This window comes from Liolophura sinensis, chromosome 11 (genome assembly GCF_032854445.1).
Source record: "Liolophura sinensis isolate JHLJ2023 chromosome 11, CUHK_Ljap_v2, whole genome shotgun sequence".
Lineage (NCBI taxonomy): Eukaryota > Metazoa > Mollusca > Polyplacophora > Chitonida > Chitonidae > Liolophura > Liolophura sinensis.
In genome coordinates this window covers 15,274,060-15,297,231 of record NC_088305.1, presented here as the reverse complement: position 1 = coordinate 15,297,231, position 23,172 = coordinate 15,274,060, and the positions used below count along the sequence as shown (strand labels likewise).

Genomic DNA, 23,172 nt, shown 5'->3' with positions numbered 1-23,172 from the left:
ATGTATGTACACTGTAAGTATACTACCTATTGAGTATTTGATTGTTGATTTTTTCACTTCTACAATGGTTTTCACTTTTAAGAGTAGAGCAAATCAGAGTGGATGTATGTATATTAAAAGTGGTCATCGGTCTTGGTAAGATATCACAAGAACTAACATTGTGTTGTCATTTATGGTGGACGGTGTAAATATGACTGAGGCTTGCAAAGCAGTCTGGCCTAGACTCTATGGAAGGTTTGTCATTGTCACTCTTTTCCTAACTACTCGTTTCTCTTTCACTCAACATGATAAACAAATCAGGGGTAACCTTCAAAAAATCAGGGACCACCTCTGCATAATCAGCGGCCACCTTTGCAAAAATAGGGGCCACCTTCAGGGGAAACAGGGGCCACCTTTACAAAATCCGGGGTCACCTTCACAAAACTTCACATGCTTTCCCATAAGTTATTTGGTAATCAAGTTATTTACACAAATGTATTAACAAAAGATTTGTGAGTGTGAATGCAATATTATACAGTTTTATACAGAGCTTACCTGCACTTTGAGTGCAATCAGGTACACTGGCTCATTTACCTTCTCTAAGTGGTTATTCTAAAACCAAAAAAAAAAAAACACAAAAGAGGCAAGAAGATAAATTTTGTGGTTTAGTTTGAATATATGTCTTTGCCGGCATTATTCCATAACATTATTGTCTTCTCACATTGAACATGTTTCCAAAATGATGATGTTGATCATGCTGCTTGACTGAAACACCAGAGTGGACAAAGGAGTGGACACCTAGCACCAGAGCTGACACCTCACCTGGTCATGGGATAATAATACCAGTAGCTGGACAATCAAGGCTTGGCCTATTTCCTCATGTCCAGTATCACTGATCTTAAGTAACAGTCTTCATACTTCACCATAAGATGACCACAGCCTTTGCAATATGACATTCATTGTTTCTTTCATATGAGTTCATGCAACTGATGGTTTCATTTTACAGAGTAAAAGTTCAGATGAGAAAGACAAGGTCAAGAATGATTCGAACATGTTGGATTTGAAGACAGTGAACACAACTTGATGATGAAGGGCCAAATGACTTACAAGACATCACCTTCACTGGCGAATGCACATGGATGTAAACAGATCTAAATTTCTGACACAAAATGTGAAAGGCCACAGTGGCATTAAAGTAAAACAAACAAAGGTGACCTACCTTGATATAATAGTCCAGTCTCCACTTGCAGTCCACAATATGGGGTAAAGCTGTACCTATACTATACAAAGAGAATAAAGAAATCAGAACATTTTTTCTTAGATGTCCTACTTAAAAATCTCTTTGCACAAAACTCTCTCATCTGCGTTATTCAACACAAGCCCTACATCATCATCATTTTGTTACTTCAGATCCTGACACACTTGATCGGCTTCTGAAATAACAAATGATTGATACTTTCATTTTTGCATAACTGAGGCCTTGCTTTTAATACTACATGTGTATCAGGGAACCGTTTCTAAGTAAAACTGGGGGCCTCCGTGGCTCAGTTGGTTAGCGCACTAGCACAGCGTAATTACCCAAGAGTATCTCACCAATGCGGTCACAGAGAATTCAAGTCCAGCTCATGCTGGCTTCTTCTCCGGCTGTAAATGAGAAGGTCTGTCAGCAACCTGCAGATGGCTGTGGGTTTCCCCCGGGCTCTGCCCGGTTTCCTCCCACTATAATGCTGGCCGCCATTGTATAAGTGAAATATTCGTGTGTACGGTGTAAAACACCAATCAAATAAACAAATAAATAAATAAGTAAAATTGCGCAAATGTATTAACTTTCTAATCACAAATGCCATGAAGCTATGTACAATTTTTATCACAGATGCCAGCATCACACAATAAACTGCTCTTAGTATATGACTGCTCTATCTTTCGTCACTGATACTTTGATATGTTAAACAGTGACTGTCAATTTACCATAATTTCAAGTGCTATCTGGTTTCTGCATGTCATCTTCAATGCTTGTTTTACTTCAGAAAAAACCCTGCTTGTATTTAAAACATTCCCCTATCTCACTGAATGTGTGTATTTGTTTTATTCCAATGGGATTCTTATGCCACACTTCAGAACATTTCACTTAACAGCAGAAGAATGGTCAAGTTAATTGGCAGAGGATGTCAACTACAGTCTGGTGGAGCTCGCCAATATTCACCGCATAACTAACAAACCCGGAGCTGTGGCTAAATCAATGAGGCCTGGATTCTAACACATCTATAGGCAACCACATTGGTCAAGGGCCGGTAAGGTTGTAGTATATATTAACATCAATGGCAATTATGGTAGTTTTAAGATATACTCACCGACCAAGTAACATTTGTAAATATGGTTTTCTTGTCTGAAATGAAATAATTCACCAATAGTACATCAACATAAGTATATTCTATCTAGTTTGATGTCTCTGACGTACGTGTAGGGAGCTAAGAAGAAATCAGGCCTTCCTTTTGCTTTTGAGTAGGTGTGTGATAATCACACAACTTGTAAAAGACTAGGAGTGGGCTTTTCACACCTACACTCATTTTTATCCAGACTCTTGATTAAGTCAGGTGTGTGCTATTAGCACACCTGGCTTTTGTTTCAGGAGTGCATTGGGTGTGCCAGGGTGATATCATCACTTAAATTCGTAGGTCTGGGTAATACATCACTAAAAAAATTAAAACTTTATTTTCAGTTTTCTAACATAAACTATTCCGTGTTTCCATAATGTATTGACGGCAGGTATCAGTTCAACCATCCAATGCTGTCAGCATTTGGAAAGACTGGTGTGACGGAATTTGAACAATCACAGTGATCAACTGTGACTATTAATCCACTTGTAAAATTTCTTGTGATGTTAATTACTTTTGAACCATTGGAATTTGCTTCTGTGCACTGCAAAAACGACTATATTTTCCATCGCCCCATATGGTTCAATACAGTAATAAACGACCAGCACCTTCAGCCAAGGGAGGTAAATCCTTGAAAAGGGAAGTAACCTTTGTATTACAAAAATAGAGAATAATACAAATGTCCAAGTATACACAACAGTCCATTTGGAGATTCCCTAATCCTCCTAATATCCCATTTAAACCACAGAAAGAAAATCTGCTATCTTTATAAACAAGCTTGACTCACCTGATATATTTTATTAATTGTATCAATTCTGTCAGACGTAAATTTGCACTCTTCTAACACAGAACTGAAGCAAAAAAGCGAGAAATATGATCACCAGTTATATGATTAACACTCTTCCTTTTCAGCAACATAAGGCATCGTTATACATGTATGTTGCCTGTGCATTGAAAGAAAGTCAGCACTGATTAAGCATGATTTTTACTGGATCAAGCCTCTATAGATGCCAGGCAAACCCCTGCTTAAAGAGATATGAAAAGACTGCAATGATCCCTACCAGAAAAACTAGGGTCATTTTGTAATGTGACAAATTAAAAAGATACTAAACATGGATGTCTGCTGTTTTCCATAAATCTGAAGCCACATTTTTGTGTTATCCATAATGAAATGTAAACGTATTATCATTACGGGATACTTGGATATACTCTTTCTAAGGCTCAGTTTTGGTAGTGTGGTCATCTTCTAAACATCTCACAATCATTATTCAGCAAATGCATTATTTATTTATTTCACTTATATGTACTATAATATGGCAGTCCGTTTTACAGGAGGAGGAAACCAGAAGGCCTACTACCTCTGACAGGTCACTGATGAACTTTCCCACTCTGAAACACAGATATACAAATCATACAGCCTAGTGTAAGACAGGTGGTCCTTAAACGGCCTACCGGTCATCAGTAACTGTTTATCGCCCCCAAGACCCCAAATATAGTGACTGGAAGAAAACCATGGTTAACAATTTGTCCACAGCTCTCTCACACGTTTGCCTTTATCAACTGTATGTCCACATATACATGTAAGCAGCACATCTACATGCATATTTACCAAGATAATTCATTAACAAGTAACTAACCCCATACTTGATGTATCCACGTCATGCTTGGCTGCCTCAATCACCAAGGTTACCAAGCCACTGTAAGCCTCCTTTAACACAGCCTTGTCAATGTCTTTGAATGCTTCATCACCTGAAGATAAATTGAAACAGCAAAATGATGAAAGTTTGATGTGGGTTGGGTTCAGTTAAAATTTTAGCTTTATGAGCTGAAACGCTCAAATGTGTGATCAACGTTACTGGATGTGCTGATATGAATATTTTGATAACATTGCACTCTAGGTGAAACAAGATCATTGCCTACAATCTTTTTATCTCCTGTAGATCACTAGGAAGGAAATATAGTATCTCCCTCTCCCTCACCTGAAAAAAAAAAACAAACTAGGAAAAACTTCCATTCAGTGTATTGTATGGACCAGCTGCAAAAGTGATAAGATACATGTTTACTATCATACTGAACTTGGAGATTCGTGAATTATGAAGATGACAACATGCTGGCCTGTGACCTGATCAGGTGAGCGGGCGGTGACAATTGGTCAGGCGGCCATAAGTGGAAAATATGTGTTTCTGCTTCACACTGAGTGCACATGTATAAAGGCCTGGCTTAAACTGAAAGATTTCGCTTAGCATACGCAAGAATAGTATCTGTGCATACATTAGTTCAGTAACTGGCAGAGCAATTGTGGCTAATACATTAACATCTGTTAATTTGTTAAATACAGCAAACCCTTGCGGCCATCCTAGCTTTCTCCCCGCTCTCCACTCTCTGTTGTTTTTTGCAGAGAGAGAGAGGGGGGGGGGGGGGTGAGGGGGCGGGGGCTGGGAGACATACACACTCGTGAATATACTGTAATACAACCCTAGAAAGTCATGTGAGAAAGGTAAATTAGGCGGTCATTATTGGGGATCCAGATATCGTGGTCGATTTAGGGGGCGTGAGTAGTTCACTGTGATAGATTACCTTCTATGTCGTTCCTGTGCTCATTTTCTAAAACACCCTCGCAAGCTTTCGTTACAAGACGACTAAATTGTTTGTCTGGAATGTGAGCCGAATCTCCAGCTACGGACAAATTCTCCAGAACATTTGATGACAACTCCATGTTGTTGTTGAATCGGAGACTGACAAATTGTACGAGTCTGATACCAATAACTCGTACGTTTGACAACCTATGTATAGGTACGAGTTCAAATCTCTGACGGGGATTTTTTTTTTGGTGGGGGGGGGGGGGGGTGGTAATATATCTCATCTTTTTTCCTTTTGGCTCGGGTTTATATACGTTTCTTTTTCGTTCATTTATTGTTTTACCTAAGTATATTAATATATTCTTAAAATGTGGATATAGGCCTATACGTGGTAGTAGTCTGAGATTGCTCTGACGTTAGATTTGGCAAAATTTTGTTCGGCCAAGGATGGCCCCAAATCAGCGGCAGAGCGCGCTCCATTTAAAAACCTGATTCAGTTACCTTCCCTTGTCAAATATGTTGAGGCTGTCAGTACAGTCGTTTAGCTTTGGGTATCATGAAGGAATCTTGGACTTATGCGACCTAGGAAATAACAGACTGACCTTATGCTTACGATACATCAACAGACGAAAAGATAAGGAATCTAATTGTCTGCAAACTTCAGGTGTGGAGACGTCTTTGATGGATAATTTTTCTCAAATGCCGTGGCACGATGCCACGGCAACTGTCTTAGGTTGGAGCGCACTCTGTCGTTGGTTTGGGACCACCCATGGCCGAACAAAATGGCCGTACATAATGTCAGAGCCATCTCGGACGGTACCCAACCAGATTATATCCATGCTGTTCGACCAACAACATACCATCGGACCGGCAGCGGAGAGATAAAAAAAAAACAAACAAACCATTATGGCATTTACACTATAGGCACAATAATGGTAATGCACAGGCATATTTTATTTCACTCTTTTTTTTTTTGAGATTTTCTATCAATTTTAGTGGTAAAAAATGAGCAAAGAAATAAACATACGGTCTCATATGTGAAAAGTTGTCTTGACCTCCAGTTTGAAAAGGGAAAAATTCTGCAACACGACAGAAACAGATGAAGATTTATTTTTGCGTTAAGGGTAGGGCTTGTCGACCACATGGTACGGGTATTACATAGAGGCCATTTCGTTTACGATACATTCTTTCCTCCTTTAAATTCAGTGCTTCGTGTTTAACATAATGAATTAAAAATTCGTAGCTCAAATCACGCAAAATAGCTTTGCCTAGATTAGCTCCACGAGTGGAGCTGATACCGGATTTAGCAATGGACTAACGTACCGAGCGGATCAGTGGCTGTGTACTGCTAGGTACAACTAGTACATCGTCAGATCAGTTGAGCCACACACGTGCGCCTAGGTCTAAATACATTTCAGTTCATACACAGGATATATGAAAACTGTTAATACCACATGTGAGTACAGGCCTCTACGTTATACATCTGCAGGTATGGGCACCGTTAATTGGCAGGTATTCAAGAAAACACGCAGAATAAAGCCGATTAACTTATTCGTTGAGAATTAATAAAATAATTCTTTGATTGCAAGGCTCACTTATGCTTCGGAAAATCCTTGTTTCCACACCTCTGGCGGTAAACTTTCTTGTGAACATACTGTAACCGTGACCAGCGTACGTTCTACGCGAACAAGTCTAGACTTCGTTCACATCTCACGAACAGTCGGACTTAGTTTTACCCTGTTCGTGAATACTTAAGTTTGAATGTTCAAAGTCTGAGTATACTTTGCTTGTCCCTTGAAGAATTTTTTATGGCCGATGTATGTTCTGGTGGTGTGTCATTTTGGGAAGGCATTGATCTTAATAAGCTGAATAACAGAAACACCTTTGACGCAATGTCCCCAAAGCGACGGACTCCGAACACGGGATTACATGTATATATGTCCTGTTGACTTGCCGATCTTGAAATGCCCACGTCAGTGAGAGAAACGGCGAGAAAGGCTTGCAGCGAATGTAATGCCTGTGTGCGCCAACGACAACAGGTAGGTTCAAGTGTATGAACTGTAAACAAATATTTATATATTGTTAATGTTAATGTTAATGTTGTTAATGTTCTGTTCATGATTGGGTTAGTGGATAAATGACGTCATCAAATAGTTTTTCTTAAAAATGCGGCTTCTTTACTTCTCGTCATCACAACATGCTCCCGTCTGTTGTCCTACGCCCCTGATTCTTGTCTCGTGCTTTTATACAGTTTTCCGGCCAATATGATTTTCAAAAATGAATGAGGAGACAACTCTATCATCATGGCAGAATCGCTGAGGATACTGAAACGGAGGTTATCTCAAAAGAGCCTAAACACTAGAGCCAGCAGAGAGGATGGTGTTTCCAGTGATCGGACTGAACTGGTAAATTCGCCTGGGCTATATCATCTGATGCTGTTCAGTAGGATATTCGTTGCAATAATTTGCATTGCCTTAATATTGTGATAAAAGACTTACACAATATCCCTTTACCATGAACACCACAAAACTTTCAAATACATGAGTATGTACCACTGAATCAGCCCTATTTTAAATTTTCATCATATAATGTTTACTGGATTACTTACTTGGCTCCAGTAATATTAATATTAATAATTACATTACTAATAATACTAATAATATTAGCACATAGCCTAATGCATGGTCGTTTTATACCTGTTGTTCGACTGGTTGATTAAGGTAATATTTCCTAGTTTAAATAAGTAGACAGATACAGGACACCAAGTATCAGCTTTCACGGTGGAATAAAGGATATTCTTTGTAACGGCGTAAAACACCAATAAAATAAACAAAGCAATAAATAAACATCGCTGTTTTCGGATTTACGTCATGGAGTTATCACGTGACAGGTACTTATACCTGTGATGTGCACCGTTACAGATCACCATTACCCCATTGACGGAGACTGAAGGAAACAGGCAGCTTGACGTGATACGGAGTGAGTACTTACCCTATCGGGGCCATTAGTTTTGATTAATTATCGAGTAGTGTCATTTGCACAGAGGCGCTGGGAGGGTGTTTCACCTGGGGGTGCAGATCGACTGTCAAAGCACAGCTCAGGTGAGGTTAAGCAGGTAAGGAGCCGCCACTCAACTCCCTCACATCGCGAGAGACAAATTCTTGCAAATTTTAAGTCCATTATGGGGAATACCTAGAAACAATTTAAAAAAAAATGAATTGGTTATGTATTAAGCGAGGAGAACATTCCCAAAAACCAAACCTGAAGGAGGACAGCGGTGATGTGGGGAAAAATACTTATCTCCGTATTTAAATACTTTGCTATTGATCTCGGCTTTGTGTATAGCTTACGGTCGGGTTTGTGCCTAAATATTTATAGTGTTATAGAAATCTCTTTGCAAATGGTGTTGCATGAGCGGTGTAATTTTCCTGATGCTTGGCCACAACGAATGGTTTGTGAAATCTCCATTGTTGAGCCTTCACATTGTTTCCCCCAGGTCTTCACATGTCCTCTCAACCCATAAATTCGTTGTAACAGGTAATTCGGTTTGAATTATTGCGATGAAATATATCGTTTTCTAAATGACGTGAATCCCTAAACTACCTCGGGCGGGATGGCTTAGTTGCCTTCGGTAAGGCGTCTCAGTAAAGCAGCACAAGATAAAAGATCGGTGGAAATCTATCCCGCAGCAAGGGGGCACATTACATGCACTCCAAGGATTCCTTCGTCGTATTATTACTAAAAAATTGTTAAGTACAACGTTAAACCCCAAGCACTCACTCACTCACCTAAAGAACGCTTTAATACTGTATTACCCCCAACAGAGCACATCCGTTAAGCATGTGTAATTCATTTGACCGCAGAGAAAATCAGCAAACCAATTATTGGAATATCCGCGGATTGGTCTTCTTGTCAGCGGAAACACAGTACGTCACGTCAGCCACTGAAATCTAAGCATGTTGTCGGTGGATCGAGAGTATCCAATCAGAAAGTGACGCAGTTGTTGGACAGGCATTTGAAGGAAGGTCGGCAATCGGCGAGTCCCAGGTTAAGCCGACTGTCAAACCTGTCTCTTGTGAACAGGGATCTTCTGCACAAATATCTTGGTCCTTCAAAAGACAAAGATTTCTTAAAGATCCCGGACAATATACTTAATCCAACAAAGTCTGACAGTCGGCAAGGAAATACCAGGTAAGCAGATGTATAAATCTTAATTACTATACATGTGGTCGAAAAAGCCAAACTCTTTTTAAATCGACTTGTCTCTGGGTAGTAGCTGTGGTTTATTTATTTATTTATTTATTTATTTATTTAGTCGATTGGTGTTTTACGCCGTACACAAGAATTTTTCACTTATACGACGGCCAGCAGTATCATGGTGGGAGGAAACCGCACAGAGCCCGGAAAAACACACGACCATCCGCAGGCTGCTGGAAGACGTTCCCTCATACGGCTGGAGAGGAAGTCAGCAAGAGCAGGAAACTCGCAGCGACCGCATTGGTGAGAGGCTCCTGAGTCATTGGGCCTTGCTCACGTGCTAATCCCCTCGGCCACGGAAGCCCCAGTGGTGATTTGGTTATGACTCGTGGCGGAATAACGCATTCCCGACACTACAATGGTGGCCACGTGTTATGATTCGTGCCTGAACAAGGCATTCCTAACTCCATTGATGGCTGTGGGTTATGATCCGTCCCTGAACGAGGCATTCCTAACTCCATTGATGGCTGTGGGTTATGATTTGTGTCTGAACGAGGCATTCCTAACCCCATTGATGGCTGTGGGTTATGATTTGTGTCTGAACGAGGCATTCCTAACTCCATTGATGACTGTGGGTTATGATCCGTCCCTGAACGGGGCATTCCTAACCCCATTGATGGCTGTGGGTTATGATTCGTGCCTGAACGGGGCATTCCTAACTCCACTGATGGCTGTGGGTTATGATTCGTGCCTGAACGAGGCATTCCTAACCCCATTGATGGCTGTGGGTTATGATCCGTCCCTGAACGGGGCATTCCTAACTCCATTGATGGCTGTGGGTTATGATTTGTGTCTGAACGAGGCATTCCTAACCCCATTGATGGCTGTGGGTTATGATTTGTGTCTGAACGAGGCATTCCTAACTCCATTGATGGCTGTGGGTTATGATCCGTCCCTGAAATAATACCTGCCTGTCAAGGCCGTCGTCGTGTCATAGATTCATCGTAGTATCGCCCGACTATGCATGTTGGAGCGATGGAAGGATGGCACTGGGGCACGAAGCGATGGCACGGTTGCACGAAGCGATCAAATGAAGATCCCAAGCGTTATGCCATTTTGGTTTGCGTGTAGAATTAGGTGTTTGCTGTTCAGTGTGTGGCAAATACATAACAGTAGAGGTACATAGGCCTACATGTCAAATAGAAAACAGCAGAGGTACATATCTAATAGAAAACAGTAGAGGTACACATCTAATAGAAAACTGTAGAGGTACATATCTAATAGAAAACCAAATTAACTCACATGAGGCGCAGGCCTTTCTGAACACATGCTCTGAGAGTTAATTTCAGCATAATTTCTTATTTTGCTTCTTCTTTCCAGGTTTAAAGTAAGAGACGTGTTACCAAAACCGACGGAAAGGTATATACATTTTGATCATTTTGCGTTTTGAATCAAGCAAAGGTCTGTTGGACATAGTTGAAAACGTATCGTGCTCTTTCTACCATGGCTATGGCAATATGGGATGTATTACGTGCAGATGTCTTACTTTAGGATAATGGTTATGTAAAAACCCTAAACAGAACAGAAACGGTCTTAATTTTGTATCCGGAAAAACTATTAAAAGTCCATTACAACTTATTTTGGCCAAATTTGAATTTGATCTTTGTTATGGTGAAGCCGTGTATCAATTTCCAATTCAGTGCGATGAACCGTTTTCCCCAAACCCCAAAAGTCCCGAAAACTTATCTGACAGATTTACAAACGCTGTGCAAACCCCCGAGCGCCATTAAAGTATTTATTTATTCAACTGCTGCGTTATGCCGTACTGAAGAATATTTCACATATATGACAACTGATAACAGTCACTCCATCGTTTAATGGTTACTTAAATACCTTCAACACAGGAGAGTAATGGGACCAACGTAAAATCACGTATGTCATGGGAAGTTGGCGGGAAGTGAGCAGTTCTTTTTTGTTGTATTACAACTGTGAACAGAGAAAGTGATTATGTGTTATGAACTCAATAATAAGGCATAAACAGTGACAACGGCGGCTAGCATTATGGGGCAAGTAAGGTAGCCCGAGTATTAGTTTAGAACTATGTAATAAACGTGTGGAAAAAGACCGTTAAAAAAACAATGATATCGATGTGTTTTTTCTGCAGAAGCTCATCAGCTGACAGAAGAGGATGAGAGGGTATTTTCTGGTTGCCTTGACAATTTGCCTCCCAGGTCCAGCAACATTGTCCGAGTTTTCATCAGCTCTACGTTTTTAGGTATGGATTTTTATTTTTCGTTTTTTCTCGGATTTTGACATTAGGTCCCTGGATTCGCTGGTTCGAAACCTGGAGTGGTCACAGTCAATTTTAGACATACGTGTACTTTATGTAAATTCCAAATAACGAAATAACTGTGTTAATTGCTGGGGCACCGGTAATACAACACAACAAAATGTTTGATACATTTTATCTCAAGGTAGAGACATTCTGGGCCGCTTATATTCACAGTCATTGTGTTTGTGTGCTTATGAAGATGGAAGGCCAGTTCGACACTAAATGCTGCTTTAGGGAATAAACGGAGGACATGAATCAGCAATATAACTCGCCGAATTTCTCTACGCTCCAAAAAACAGAAAGCCTGTTGTCTGAGTGATGCTAGAATGTTATTGTAACCCCATATTGTGTCATATTCAACATAATACCATGTTAGTCTATTAGAATGATTATCTTGAATTTATAGAATGTGTGTGTTTTTTTTCAACAGAAATCACAGAAAACAGTCTAGCATCACTCAGGTAACAGACATTCTTTTTGAGTGTAGCACCATGATGAACAGACGATTTTCCCAGTTATGCTGTAAAATGGTGGCGTCACAAAGGAACGTCACTCCGTTGTTATGTCGCTATGACTTCGTGTGATAACTATCATTTCTGTGCCTTTCCTTCAGATTTCAAAGAAGAACGCAACACGATCCTGAAGACGGCTTATCCACTGCTGAAGAACTTTTGTAACTGGCTGGGTTTGGAGTTTCACTTGGTGGACATGAGATGGGGAATCACGGACGAGGCCACGAACGATCATCTTACTGAGAGGTTGTGTCTCGCGGAGATAGACAATTGTCGCAGGGTCTCCTTCGGGCCTAGCTTCGTGGTAAGGGGGCATATCTTTTGAGTACATTAATACTTATTTATTTATTTATTTGAATGTTGCGTACCACCAAAAATACTCAAAAATTTTTCACTTATACCATAGCGGTTAGTTTCATGGGTGCAGGAAACCGGAGTGCCCGGCATAAACCAGGAAGCAGCCTGTGGCAAATCTCTGACGAAATTTCACCCTTGTGAGGTACAGATACATACATCATATTGGTGGAAGTCAAGTATTTTTCATCGAACACGCAAACGGTCATGCGATTGTAGTCGACCGCTTATTGTTACCATGGACCCACGGACAGTGAGAAAGGGGGAATCTACCAATTCTTTGTCCAAGGCAATTAAAACGCAAGCATCTTACCACTAGTTCATGCCCAGCTCACTATACATCTATAAACAGATATCACTGATCTCTCTCAACCTATAGGGCCTATCCATATCCGATCTGTCCAATTCGAATTGTTTTGCATTCTTAATTCAGAGCCTGTATATGCTTCAGTTTAAAGAGGTAATAATATCAAAAACTGGCAGAGGACGAACCACTCTGCATGTATACGTAATTCATCTCTCTGATATTCATATAGGGCCTACACTTTGTCAATTTGCAGTGTTTTGTGGGTGATCGTTACGGATTTCGACCAATTCCGTACGAAATCGAAACGGATGAATTTGAGGGTCTGTGTAAGACTGCAGAGGACCTCACGCTGGATAACAGGGAACTCTTCCGAAAGTGGTACCTGAGAGACGATAACGCCCTACCGCCTACTTACGTCATCCAGGTTCCGCATGTTCTGCATAAATGACACCTCTTCCCTCCAGAGACTTCTTAAACTCACACATGTTCATCTCAATTTTCTCCATCTGTTTCAAGTATATTTTTGTGAAGCTTTTTTGACGCGTCCATGTTGTCGTAAACATAATCAAAAAAAAGCTGACTGACTTTTTTGACGGGTCATATTGTACATGTTTCCTTCGTTTACTTCCTGAAGTCAATTAGACTTTGTGGCCTATTGTTCAAATATTTTTTTTTGTAATTACAAATTAAGTGAGTACTCTGGACCCCCCCCCCCTCCTTCACAATGCCAATGCTGAAAAGGTATATATGTAGGTTCTATCACAATAAGTTTACTCAAGCTACGTCGACTTATTTGGATATTCTTTTCTTCTCCGAATATTAGCCTATCAACACATATTTTCCATACTTCGGCGACACACGTGACCAAGTGCGATCTAATAGGATTGAAGATCAGAAGGGATGGAATTTAGAGTTACAGAGACTACAGAGGCTGTTCAAGCAGACTGCGAAAGCCGCGCATGCACAGGGGTTGCTTTCCGAAAAAACTTTCAAGAACCTTACAATGTCCGGTGAGACGAAATTGTTATTAGAGTGTTAAAATTACGGCTACTATCACAGCTACTGCAACTGTTACTGTTACTGCTACAGTTACTGTTACTTCTACCGCTATAGCGTTACTGCTACAACCACTGTTACTGCTAAAGCTAGTGTCCTTGCTACAGTTTCTGCTATAGCTACTCCTGTTATTTTCCAAACCATTTTCAGAAACCAAGAAAAACGCAAAAAGTTAAAGTATCTATTGAATTTAGCAAAACGCAAAGTTTCATCATATTGAAGCTGTGAATGACTTCGTCTCTGAAAGAGTAGCTTTTTAAATTAAGCAGATTTAGGTGTTGAAAATAAATCACATGTTCTTCCATTTTTTTCCATTTTTAGTGACGGAGATGGAGATCACCAAAGCAATGGCGTCCGGAGCAGAGGACGTGGTTTGTTTTCACCGGGCCCTCTCAGGACTTGACACGGACTTGGAAAACCCATTGTCTTCTCAGTTTACGGGTAAGTTTTGCGTAGTCGGTGTACGGTAAAGTTCTTTAATTGTTGTTTCGTATTAAAGAACTTCTGTTAGGATTATAACACCATATCTTTTCAATATCAGGCTGGAGATGTCACCACGCTAGTGGCAGGGTTTTAAAATAAAGGAATATACTGTTGAGAACCTGGAGTTTTTTCCATTTAATAATTTATAACCGTACTCAAGGATATATGTTTTATTCGTTTTCCTGTGTACGTGTGTAGTGTGCGGAAGAAATATTGTCCGAGAGTCTGATATAAGCTTTATGTTTCAAAGCAATAAAGATCGGAATCATTTTCGTCATAAAAATGAAAACATAAAAAGAACATACAAATTACATCAAGTTGAGGTGAAAGAGTTTGAAATGTTAGCTAGTAAATATGGGTTCTATAGATATGTTCAAACTGTGTTACAATCATATTTACACTGTATATGTTCAAAATTTAGATTAAGGCACGCGTCTGGATATTAAACAACAAATTTACATTGAAATAAATTTAATGGACATGCATCACATCCTTTTTGAAAACATTATTATGCAAAGATGATAAAAATCAAGAGGTGGTCCCAAACGCCCAGCATACAAAATTTTTTCAACTCTAAAATAGTAATATAAACTATATTTGCAAATAACTTTTCTCGCTCTTTCATTTGATATTTGCATCATTTTTATGTTTTCTTCTCTTGTTATTTCTAGATTTTCTGGCGTCCGAAACCGGTGATAGAGAACTAGACGAAGATGCAAAAGTATTACGGGATCATTTGTGGAATGAAAAGATCAAATCAGCGTTAAAACCTGACAATATTATTCCATTCAAAGTACGATGGTTTGAGGATGGCATGAACGGATCCGCTCATGTGGAACAATCAAGATATCTTCAATCGTTTTGCACTGCATTTTTAAAGCGCATTCAGACAATCATACAGTTGAAACACGATTCCTGGATTAAACACCACGCCATGGCACCCCAAAAAATCAGGGATCTTAAAGATGAAGTTCTCCATCACGCTAACTTCTGTCAGACGAAGTGCAAAATATTTTACGGTCGTGAAGTCGAAATGATTATGGTGAAGGCATTTGTGGAATCTAAGAAAAGAGTTCCCGTGATAGTCAGTGCTGAATCAGGATCGGGCAAAACGGCCCTCATGGCCAATATCGCTAAGACTGCCCCAGAGTGGCTGGGTAAAAGCTGTGTCCGAGTAGTTAGATTCCTGGGAACGTCCCCGGATTCCTCCTCACTGCATCACACCCTCTGTAGCATTTGTAGACAAATCTGCCTGGCCTATGATATACCCATAAGCGAACAACCTCTCCTAGAAATTCCTTCGCTAGTACGATACTTCCACGATCTTCTGAACAAAGTCTCCTTAGAGCATGCCCGGCACAGACCCTTGTTTATTGTTCTCGACAGCATTGATCAACTGACGTCGGCAGATGGCGCGCATCGTCTCCAATGGATACCCGTGGAACCACCCAGTGACGTGTATATAGTGGTTTCCTTTCTCCCTGGTATGTTCGGACTGTACAACTCTGCCAGGGAGTTGTTCACGGACGAATCCAGTTACATCAAAGTTCTGCCGCTGACGATTAACTCATGTCTAGCTATTGTCGGTATGTATATGGAGGCAAAGCAGCGCACTTTAACCACGGAACAAGTATATCTTTTGCGAACCTGCTTCTCGCAAAGGACACCTTTACCGCTTCTGCTGAAGATGCTTGTAGATGACGCTTGTAACTGGAAGTCACACACAAAACCGACGGAAATTGAGCTGCAGCTGGACGTTGGGGATGCAATAGAACGTCTTTTTGGCAGAATAGAAAGAATGTATGGGGCCAAACTAGTGGCTTATGCCCTGGGTTATCTCACCGTCAGTCAGAATGGATTAACCGAGTTAGAACTAAAAGACACTTTAAGTTGCAATGACGAGGTTGTCAATGAAATTTTCGTGTATCACGATCCTCCTGTACAAGGGATAGTTCGTGTCCCACATCTGTTTTGGACGCGAATAAAACACGAGATCGGTGATTACATCGTAGAGCGCCAGACCGACGGTAAAACCACGTTTTACTGGTACCACCGACAATTTATCCAAGCTGCGAGAAAGAGGTATGTTTCCGATGAGCTCTTACCTCGTCTACACAACGACCTGGCTCAGGTATTTCTTGCAGAGAATGGTGTATACAAGACAATAAAGCTAAACAAGCGCAACCTTCTTGTGAAAAATGCCAACCGCCAAGTTACTCCTCAACCCTTAACGAAGGACAACCGCCGTAAGCTTCGAGCCCTCAGCTACCACCTCCTCTATTCGGGACAAATTGATTCCCTCAGGACAAATTGCTTGTGTAACTTGTATTACCTGGTCGCTCGAATCCAGGCCTTTTCCGTGGCAGAAGTTTTACACGAATTCAGTCGAGTGCTATCCGTTGTCAAGGATCCTGTCATTCAGATTGTTGCGGAATGCATCAGGCAAGCGCACGTTCTGATTCAAGGGGACATCCTTCAGCTTGGTGTACAATTCCTGGGTAGGCTTCAGACCTTGGGCCAGGAGGATTCCTCGATCGCTCAGTTATGTCATCAGTCCAGTCTCTGGTTCAGAGAACAGCAGAAACCAGTCCTAGCCCCAGTCTTTGCGTGCTTTCCTGTTAACTCCGGCTCCTCTGCAGTTTGGCAGATAGGAGGTCCTACTAATCTGATTGGATTTAACGAAATCGGGAGGTTTGCGCTAGGACTTTGTCCGAGCGACCATTCACATGGTACTCACCTTCAGGTTATAGACCTCAAAGAAAGGCGGATTGCCTTTACCATCAACCAGATCGACGGACATTTCAAGGCAGCAGAAATCTTGGAAATAAATCGTTTTAAACTGAAAGCCTTGATTTTGACGGAGAAAGCTCTCCGCGTGACCATATTCTCCGCGGGAGGCTTCGAGCTTGAATCTCGTTTTTTACCCGCGGACTTCGCAGACACAGACCAGCATTTATCCTTCAGTAATCTCAGCTTTTATGAACAATTCCGTTTCGGAAGACACTCTTTGAGATTCGTTTTGGCCAGTAACAATAAAATATTTGATGTTCCGGAAAGACAATACCTCAACGAAGAGGCGGAAAAGAAACAGCCTAATTTAATACATTCTTCTAACTATGTTGAAATGAGCACAAAGCAAGAGATTTCAGGAATGAGAGTTCTCAGCACCGGTCACATTGTCACGTGCCATGGATCAGGAGATAATGCCTTAAAGGGAGATAAATCAAGGGGCGTACTGATCGTATGGGAAGATGGGAGGAGGGCGTTTCAAATTGTGCTGCCAAGTCAAGTGAGAGGAAGCAAGATGATTATTGGATGCCACCAAGATCCAAATACAGTGTTGGTAGCGTGTCAAAATAGTGAAATTGTTATAGTCTCAAGGAAGTTTTCCAAATGGAAAGCACAGTTGGTTAAATCTGACTCGGTAGAAGGAAAAAATGTCTGCTCTTGCATATAACGGATATTGCAAGCTTGCAATATCAGTGTCAAACAAGCGAGAGGCGGTTTTGTACAACGTGGAAAAAGAAGCAGGACTGTTTACCAGTGGCCTGGAAAACACGAAGTCAGCGGGATGCGTATGTATCACTGACAGTGGTGGTCACGTCATAACGGGACACGCGGGTGGAGAGGTACTGGTGTGGAAAATCGACTTTTATAAAGGTACATTGTTTCTCACAAGAAGCATCCAATCCCAAACGGAGGGTATCACTGAGATATACCTTCAAGGTGAATCGATGATTTACGTGTTGTCTGAAGACAGGACTTTGAAATGCTTCTCTCAGCCAAGCTTGATAAACCCTGAACCGAAGTTGAAAAAGCCCGCCAACGCAAAGGACCTGGAAGACTACGCTTTGGTAGACGAAAATGACGTCAACGGGTTACTTATCTGCCAAAAGGATTTGCATGTAGTGACGTCATCGGAAGAGACGCCTCCAAAGGTCTGGCTATTAAGTAGTGGCCAGCATGTAAGATCAATGTCGGCTCGTATATCAGGGGAAGGAACTCTGAAAATTGGGTTTGGACATCGGGAGAAATATGTGGTGGGTCGTACGACAAAAGGGAGCTTAAGGCTATGGCAATATGAAAGTGGGGAAACCGTGAGAACTCCCGTAGTATCCGATGTGGTGGATTTTTGCTTAACCTCAAATTCAATGACAGTAGTTGCACTTCAGTACAGAGACAAATGTTTGAAGTTACTGTTGTACAGCTTGGAACGCCTCACCGTTCTCAGGTCTTCACGGGTTGGCCATGGCAGGGGACTTAATATCGATAAGATGCTGTTAACCGAGGATGATAACTTCTTAGTTCTGACTATAAGAACAAAGGGCATGGAAAACGTGACCTCTCGGGCTGTTCAAGCCATCGACGTAAAACGTCCTGAAGATCCGCTTATTTCGTGTACTAAGGGACAGAAGGCTCTCCAAAAAGGCACAAAGGCAAAGTTTGACATACCGACTTACTGTGCCGAGGTGCTATACGGCTCTGTGATTCTTGTTGGTAAAAATGGAGAGGCCTTTTGTTGGGATATCAACCAAAATCTCGCAGGTCCTGGCAGCACATCTTTGGACTGTAAGGCGAATAGCTTATACCACTCGTATGTAATCCACTCTCATCTCAATGACTCCGGAACTCAAACTAGCCCAGTGATTGCTGTGGCAAAATCCGAAGATGGTAAACTCTTAGCGACAGCCGATACGGAAGGATTCGTCGTCGTCTGGAAACTGAAGACGCCTAAGCAAATATCAAGAGATGTGGGGAACTTCGACATTCTCCACAAGCATGCTAATTCCGTATGTATTTCATAAGGTTACATCTGATTACATAGCTCATGTACATCCTGTTTTTTTTAAACACTGATCATAAAAAAGTGACATTCGTAGCAGGGCTCTCGTGTTGTGCCCGTCTTTGCTCGCCACGACCGGCATGCAATATGTGGCGTTAAGCCATAATAATTCATTCTCAGTTGTCTTATGTCCTTGTGTTTACATTGACAAGCACCGGTATTAAAGCCAAAACTCAAAAGACAGGCTTTCCTAATGATGCCAACGTAACAATTCCGTCTTTAGCTAGAATCTTACAGGGCCTGAGCCCTGTAGCTACAATCGACTGTAGACCCCACAACTGAGTTTATAATTGATAAAGAAAAATACGTTGCGCGCTTGCAAAAAGAAATTGTAAGCTACGATCAGGACGATTGTAAATATTTACAACAGCTAGACTCGACTGTATTTTCTGATCGTAAACCACAACTATCGTACCTTATGATGCCTTCGTTCAAGAGAGTGTCAAGTGTAAGCTAAGACTACAATCGAGATCTTCATGATTTACAATCAACGTAGGCTTACGATCACTTTGTCCAATCGGCCCCCAATATTCAGAAGTGTATTAGCCTTAGCTCCATTTGGTTTCTCCAGTTAGGTATTCCATGTAGAACGACATGAACATCCCCCTGAGCAGGATTGTCAATATATCATTTCCACCTGGTGGTAAAACCACGCAACACGTGTTGAACTTACTTGACCGTTCTTTAGTTAAGTATATTTTAACCCTAGCTTTCGCAAATAGCGAAAGATATTAAATAGAGACAGTCCGTCTGTCTGTTTTCTGTGCACCAATAACGGCTCTGAATAATCAAAGTTTGTGCGCAGGCTCGTCTCGTTAAAGTTTTGATCAGATTCGAAGAGTACTTGAATCGATATATAAGTTGTGCATATTTATCGATTTCCTTGATTCTCATAGGTTGTTAAATTTTGCATCCCTGTTATTAATAGTTGTTAACGTTTGAATCACTTGTGTCTGAATCATTTATACATCTTGATGGGTTTATCTTATTCTCTTACATGTAAATCACATTATCTAAATCACTTTTATGCGATTCACATAGGGCCAGAATTTGAATAACCTGTATCACAGGCACACGTGTGATTGAATGAACTAGTGAATATTTAAAGCTTAAGGTCGCATCGTGGCGAGAAAATGATTAAAGTAAGAGACAATAAATAGAGTAAAACACATGTAGATTGACCTAAAAACCAGTTAAAAGATCCAAACCTTAGCTAAATCTCAAATGTTTATGCCTGACTGACGATTTTCTGCAGGTGACGGCCATGACGTTTTCCCGAGGCGGGGATCTCCTGGTGACGGGCTCCGTCGATCAGACCATTAGAGTGTGGGATACGTACACCGGCACCCTCAAGCACCAAGCTACCGTGGGGATGGAAGCTGTCAGTCTTACCGTCTCTACAGTGAAGGGCCACCTGGTCGCTCTGACGAGGGACAAGACGCAGTCTAAAGTCATGATCTTCAAGATGCTCTGTATGGACTGTTAAGGACCTGGTACAAATACAAGACACTCGGGATTTTCAATGTCTTGTGCATGCCATATATGGAAGTGAATAACATAGTGTGTTTTACCTGGCGGAGTGTATGTCGGATTGTCTTTTATTTGGCAAAATGCGCCGTGTCTGTCGCATTGTCTTTACCTGGCACGCTGTTTGTCGGATTGTCTTTACCTGGCAGAATGCGCTGTATCTGACGGATTGTCTTTACCTGGCAGAATGTGCTGTGTCCATCGGATTTTCTTTATCCGGAGGAGGGCGCTCTACCTGGATGGGTATGTGTACTTGACGGAGTGCGCTCTACCTGGATGGGTGTGCTGTACCTTATAGAGTGTGCTCTACTTGGCAGAGTGTGATCTACGTGGATGGGTGTGCTGTACCTCACGGAGTGCGCTCTACCTGGGAGAGTGCATTCTACGTGGATGGGTGTGCTGTACCTGGCCAAGTGCGCTCTACCTTAATGAGCGTATGTACTTGACGGAGTAGGCTCTACCTAGATTGGTGTGCTGTACCTGATAGAGTGCGCTCTAGCTGGTAGAGTGTGATTTACGTGGATGGGTGTGCTGTACCTGTCGGAGTGCGCTCTACCTGGCGGAGTGCAATCTACTTGGATGGGTGTGCTGCGCCTGGCGAAGTGCGCTCTACGTTAATGGGTGTATGTACTTGACGGAGTGGGTTCTACCTAGGTGGGTGTGCTGTACCTGAAGGAGCAATCTACCTCCATTTATAAAACTGATTACTGTCAATTACATGAACTAATCAGTCCAATAAATAAATAAACAGATTTCTGTGTATCTTTCCCGATGACATCTTGTTTTATATAAAATAGATATACTTTCTGACGAAACTTCGTCACCATGTTTAGCTCATTCATGAACCATACGATATTTATTTTCAGCGTTTATCTGAATGATAATTCAAAATATCCTGCGCAAAACGAATTGTTCCAAATAAAGTAATAAACGTAGCTCATAATTGCTTTGGCGTGGCTCACTTTTCCAGATTACAATTATAACACAAACCAATGCGCTTTGGTGTGACTCACTTTTCCAGATGACAATTATCACACTACCCACTGCGCTTTGGTATGACTCACTTTTCCAGATGACAATTATCACACAACTCACTCATTGCTGGTGAAACTCACTTTCCCAGATTGCAGTTTTCACACAATCTACTCTTCTCTCGTGTAGCAAATGTGCAATTCCACTCGGCAAGTGATCACCTCAGTGGTGTAGTGGTTGGAGCGTCCCCCTGGACATGGGTAGACCTGTGCTTAAACCCCGGTCGGGTCATCCCCAAATTTTTAAGTATGACACTTGTGGCTGCCTCTCTTGGCGCTTGGCACTGAGAGGTTAGGGCACGGAAACAGTTCTAGCTGGCCCGGTGTCAGTATAATGTGACTGAGTGGTGTGTCATGCCTGATGTCCTCGGCATGGTACTTCAGTGGCGGTACCATATTGGCGGTATGGACTCGCCCTGGCACAAGAAGACACAATATACGTACACATACCTAATGACATCTGGTCGTCGTATGTCTGAAAAATTGTGCAGTTTTGTCTGAAACTCCGGATCCTCAGCTTAGTTTTGTGGTCATGCTTATAATGAAATTAGCGGTATTATACAAACAAAAATGCGAGAGAAATCTTCAGACCGGGAATGCTACTTGCAAAGAAATATCCACCACTCACGAAAGATGTTATATTGAAGTGTTACCTCATACAGTGTTGGGAAATCTATCACAAAACCATTGATGAACTATCGGTATGAACAAAACTTGGGTGCTGTATCCACATTATATGTGCACTGCACTGTAGCCCCCGAAATACAAAAGCTATTCAACACAGGAAAATAGAGGTAGCTTATTTGAAAATTTGAATTTTACATGCTTTATGGACAATAATTATACCCTTCAGGAGATGATATATTAGGTAATATACCGAGGACCAAATTTTACACATTTAGATTGCACATTATTTACATTATTATCACATTACCCCCAAAAGGTCATTGCAAATGCAGAATTAAGTAATACACGTACACAGCTTGGACAATGTTAGGGGGTTCTCCGTTAATAAGCTCAAATCAAAAATCTAAAGTAGCAGAGTCGTCTTTCCGCTATCCAAAGGGTGGAGAAATATTACACATGCTGGTGCTCTAAAGACGTACCGGTAACAAAATGTTCATTTTTATAACGACTGTAAGCGGTAACCTAATACAGTTTGGGAATTATAAAGTTATCCTGTGCTGATAGCTTCACAGATTCACAGCAAAAAATGATAGCGTCACAGATTCACAGCAAGAAATGATAGCGTCACAGGTTCATAGCAATAGCTGACAGCGTCACACATTCACAGCAAGTAATGATAGCGTCACAGGTTCATAGCAATAACTGATAGCGTCACAGATTCAAAGCACTGGCTGATAACGTCACACATTCACAGCAAGAATTGATAGCGTCACAGATTCACAGCAGGAGTTGATAGCGTCACACATTCACAGCAGGAGTTGATAGCGTCACACATTCACAGCAAGAATTGATAGCGTCACAGGTTAATAGTAATAGTTGATAGCGTCACAGGTTCACAGCATGTGTTGATAGCGTCACAGATTCACAGCTATGGTTGATAGCGTCACAGATTCACAGCAGGAGTTGATAG

At 41.4% G+C, this 23,172-nt stretch overlaps 1 protein-coding gene across 1 annotated transcript; it reads right to left on the bottom strand.

Moving 5' to 3' along the window:
- Positions 1-256: 256 nt before the first annotated feature.
- Positions 257-5,077, bottom strand: LOC135478113 (COMM domain-containing protein 3-like). The gene is made up of 7 exons (XM_064758384.1): positions 4,932-5,077; positions 3,992-4,103; positions 3,142-3,205; positions 2,331-2,365; positions 1,199-1,259; positions 535-591; positions 257-370 (listed from the first exon to the last, which is right to left on the bottom strand). Exons 1-7 carry the CDS (start codon positions 5,068-5,070, stop codon positions 257-259), a joined length of 582 nt encoding a protein of 193 aa, XP_064614454.1. The 5' UTR covers positions 5,071-5,077.
- Positions 5,078-23,172: the final 18,095 nt, after the last annotated feature.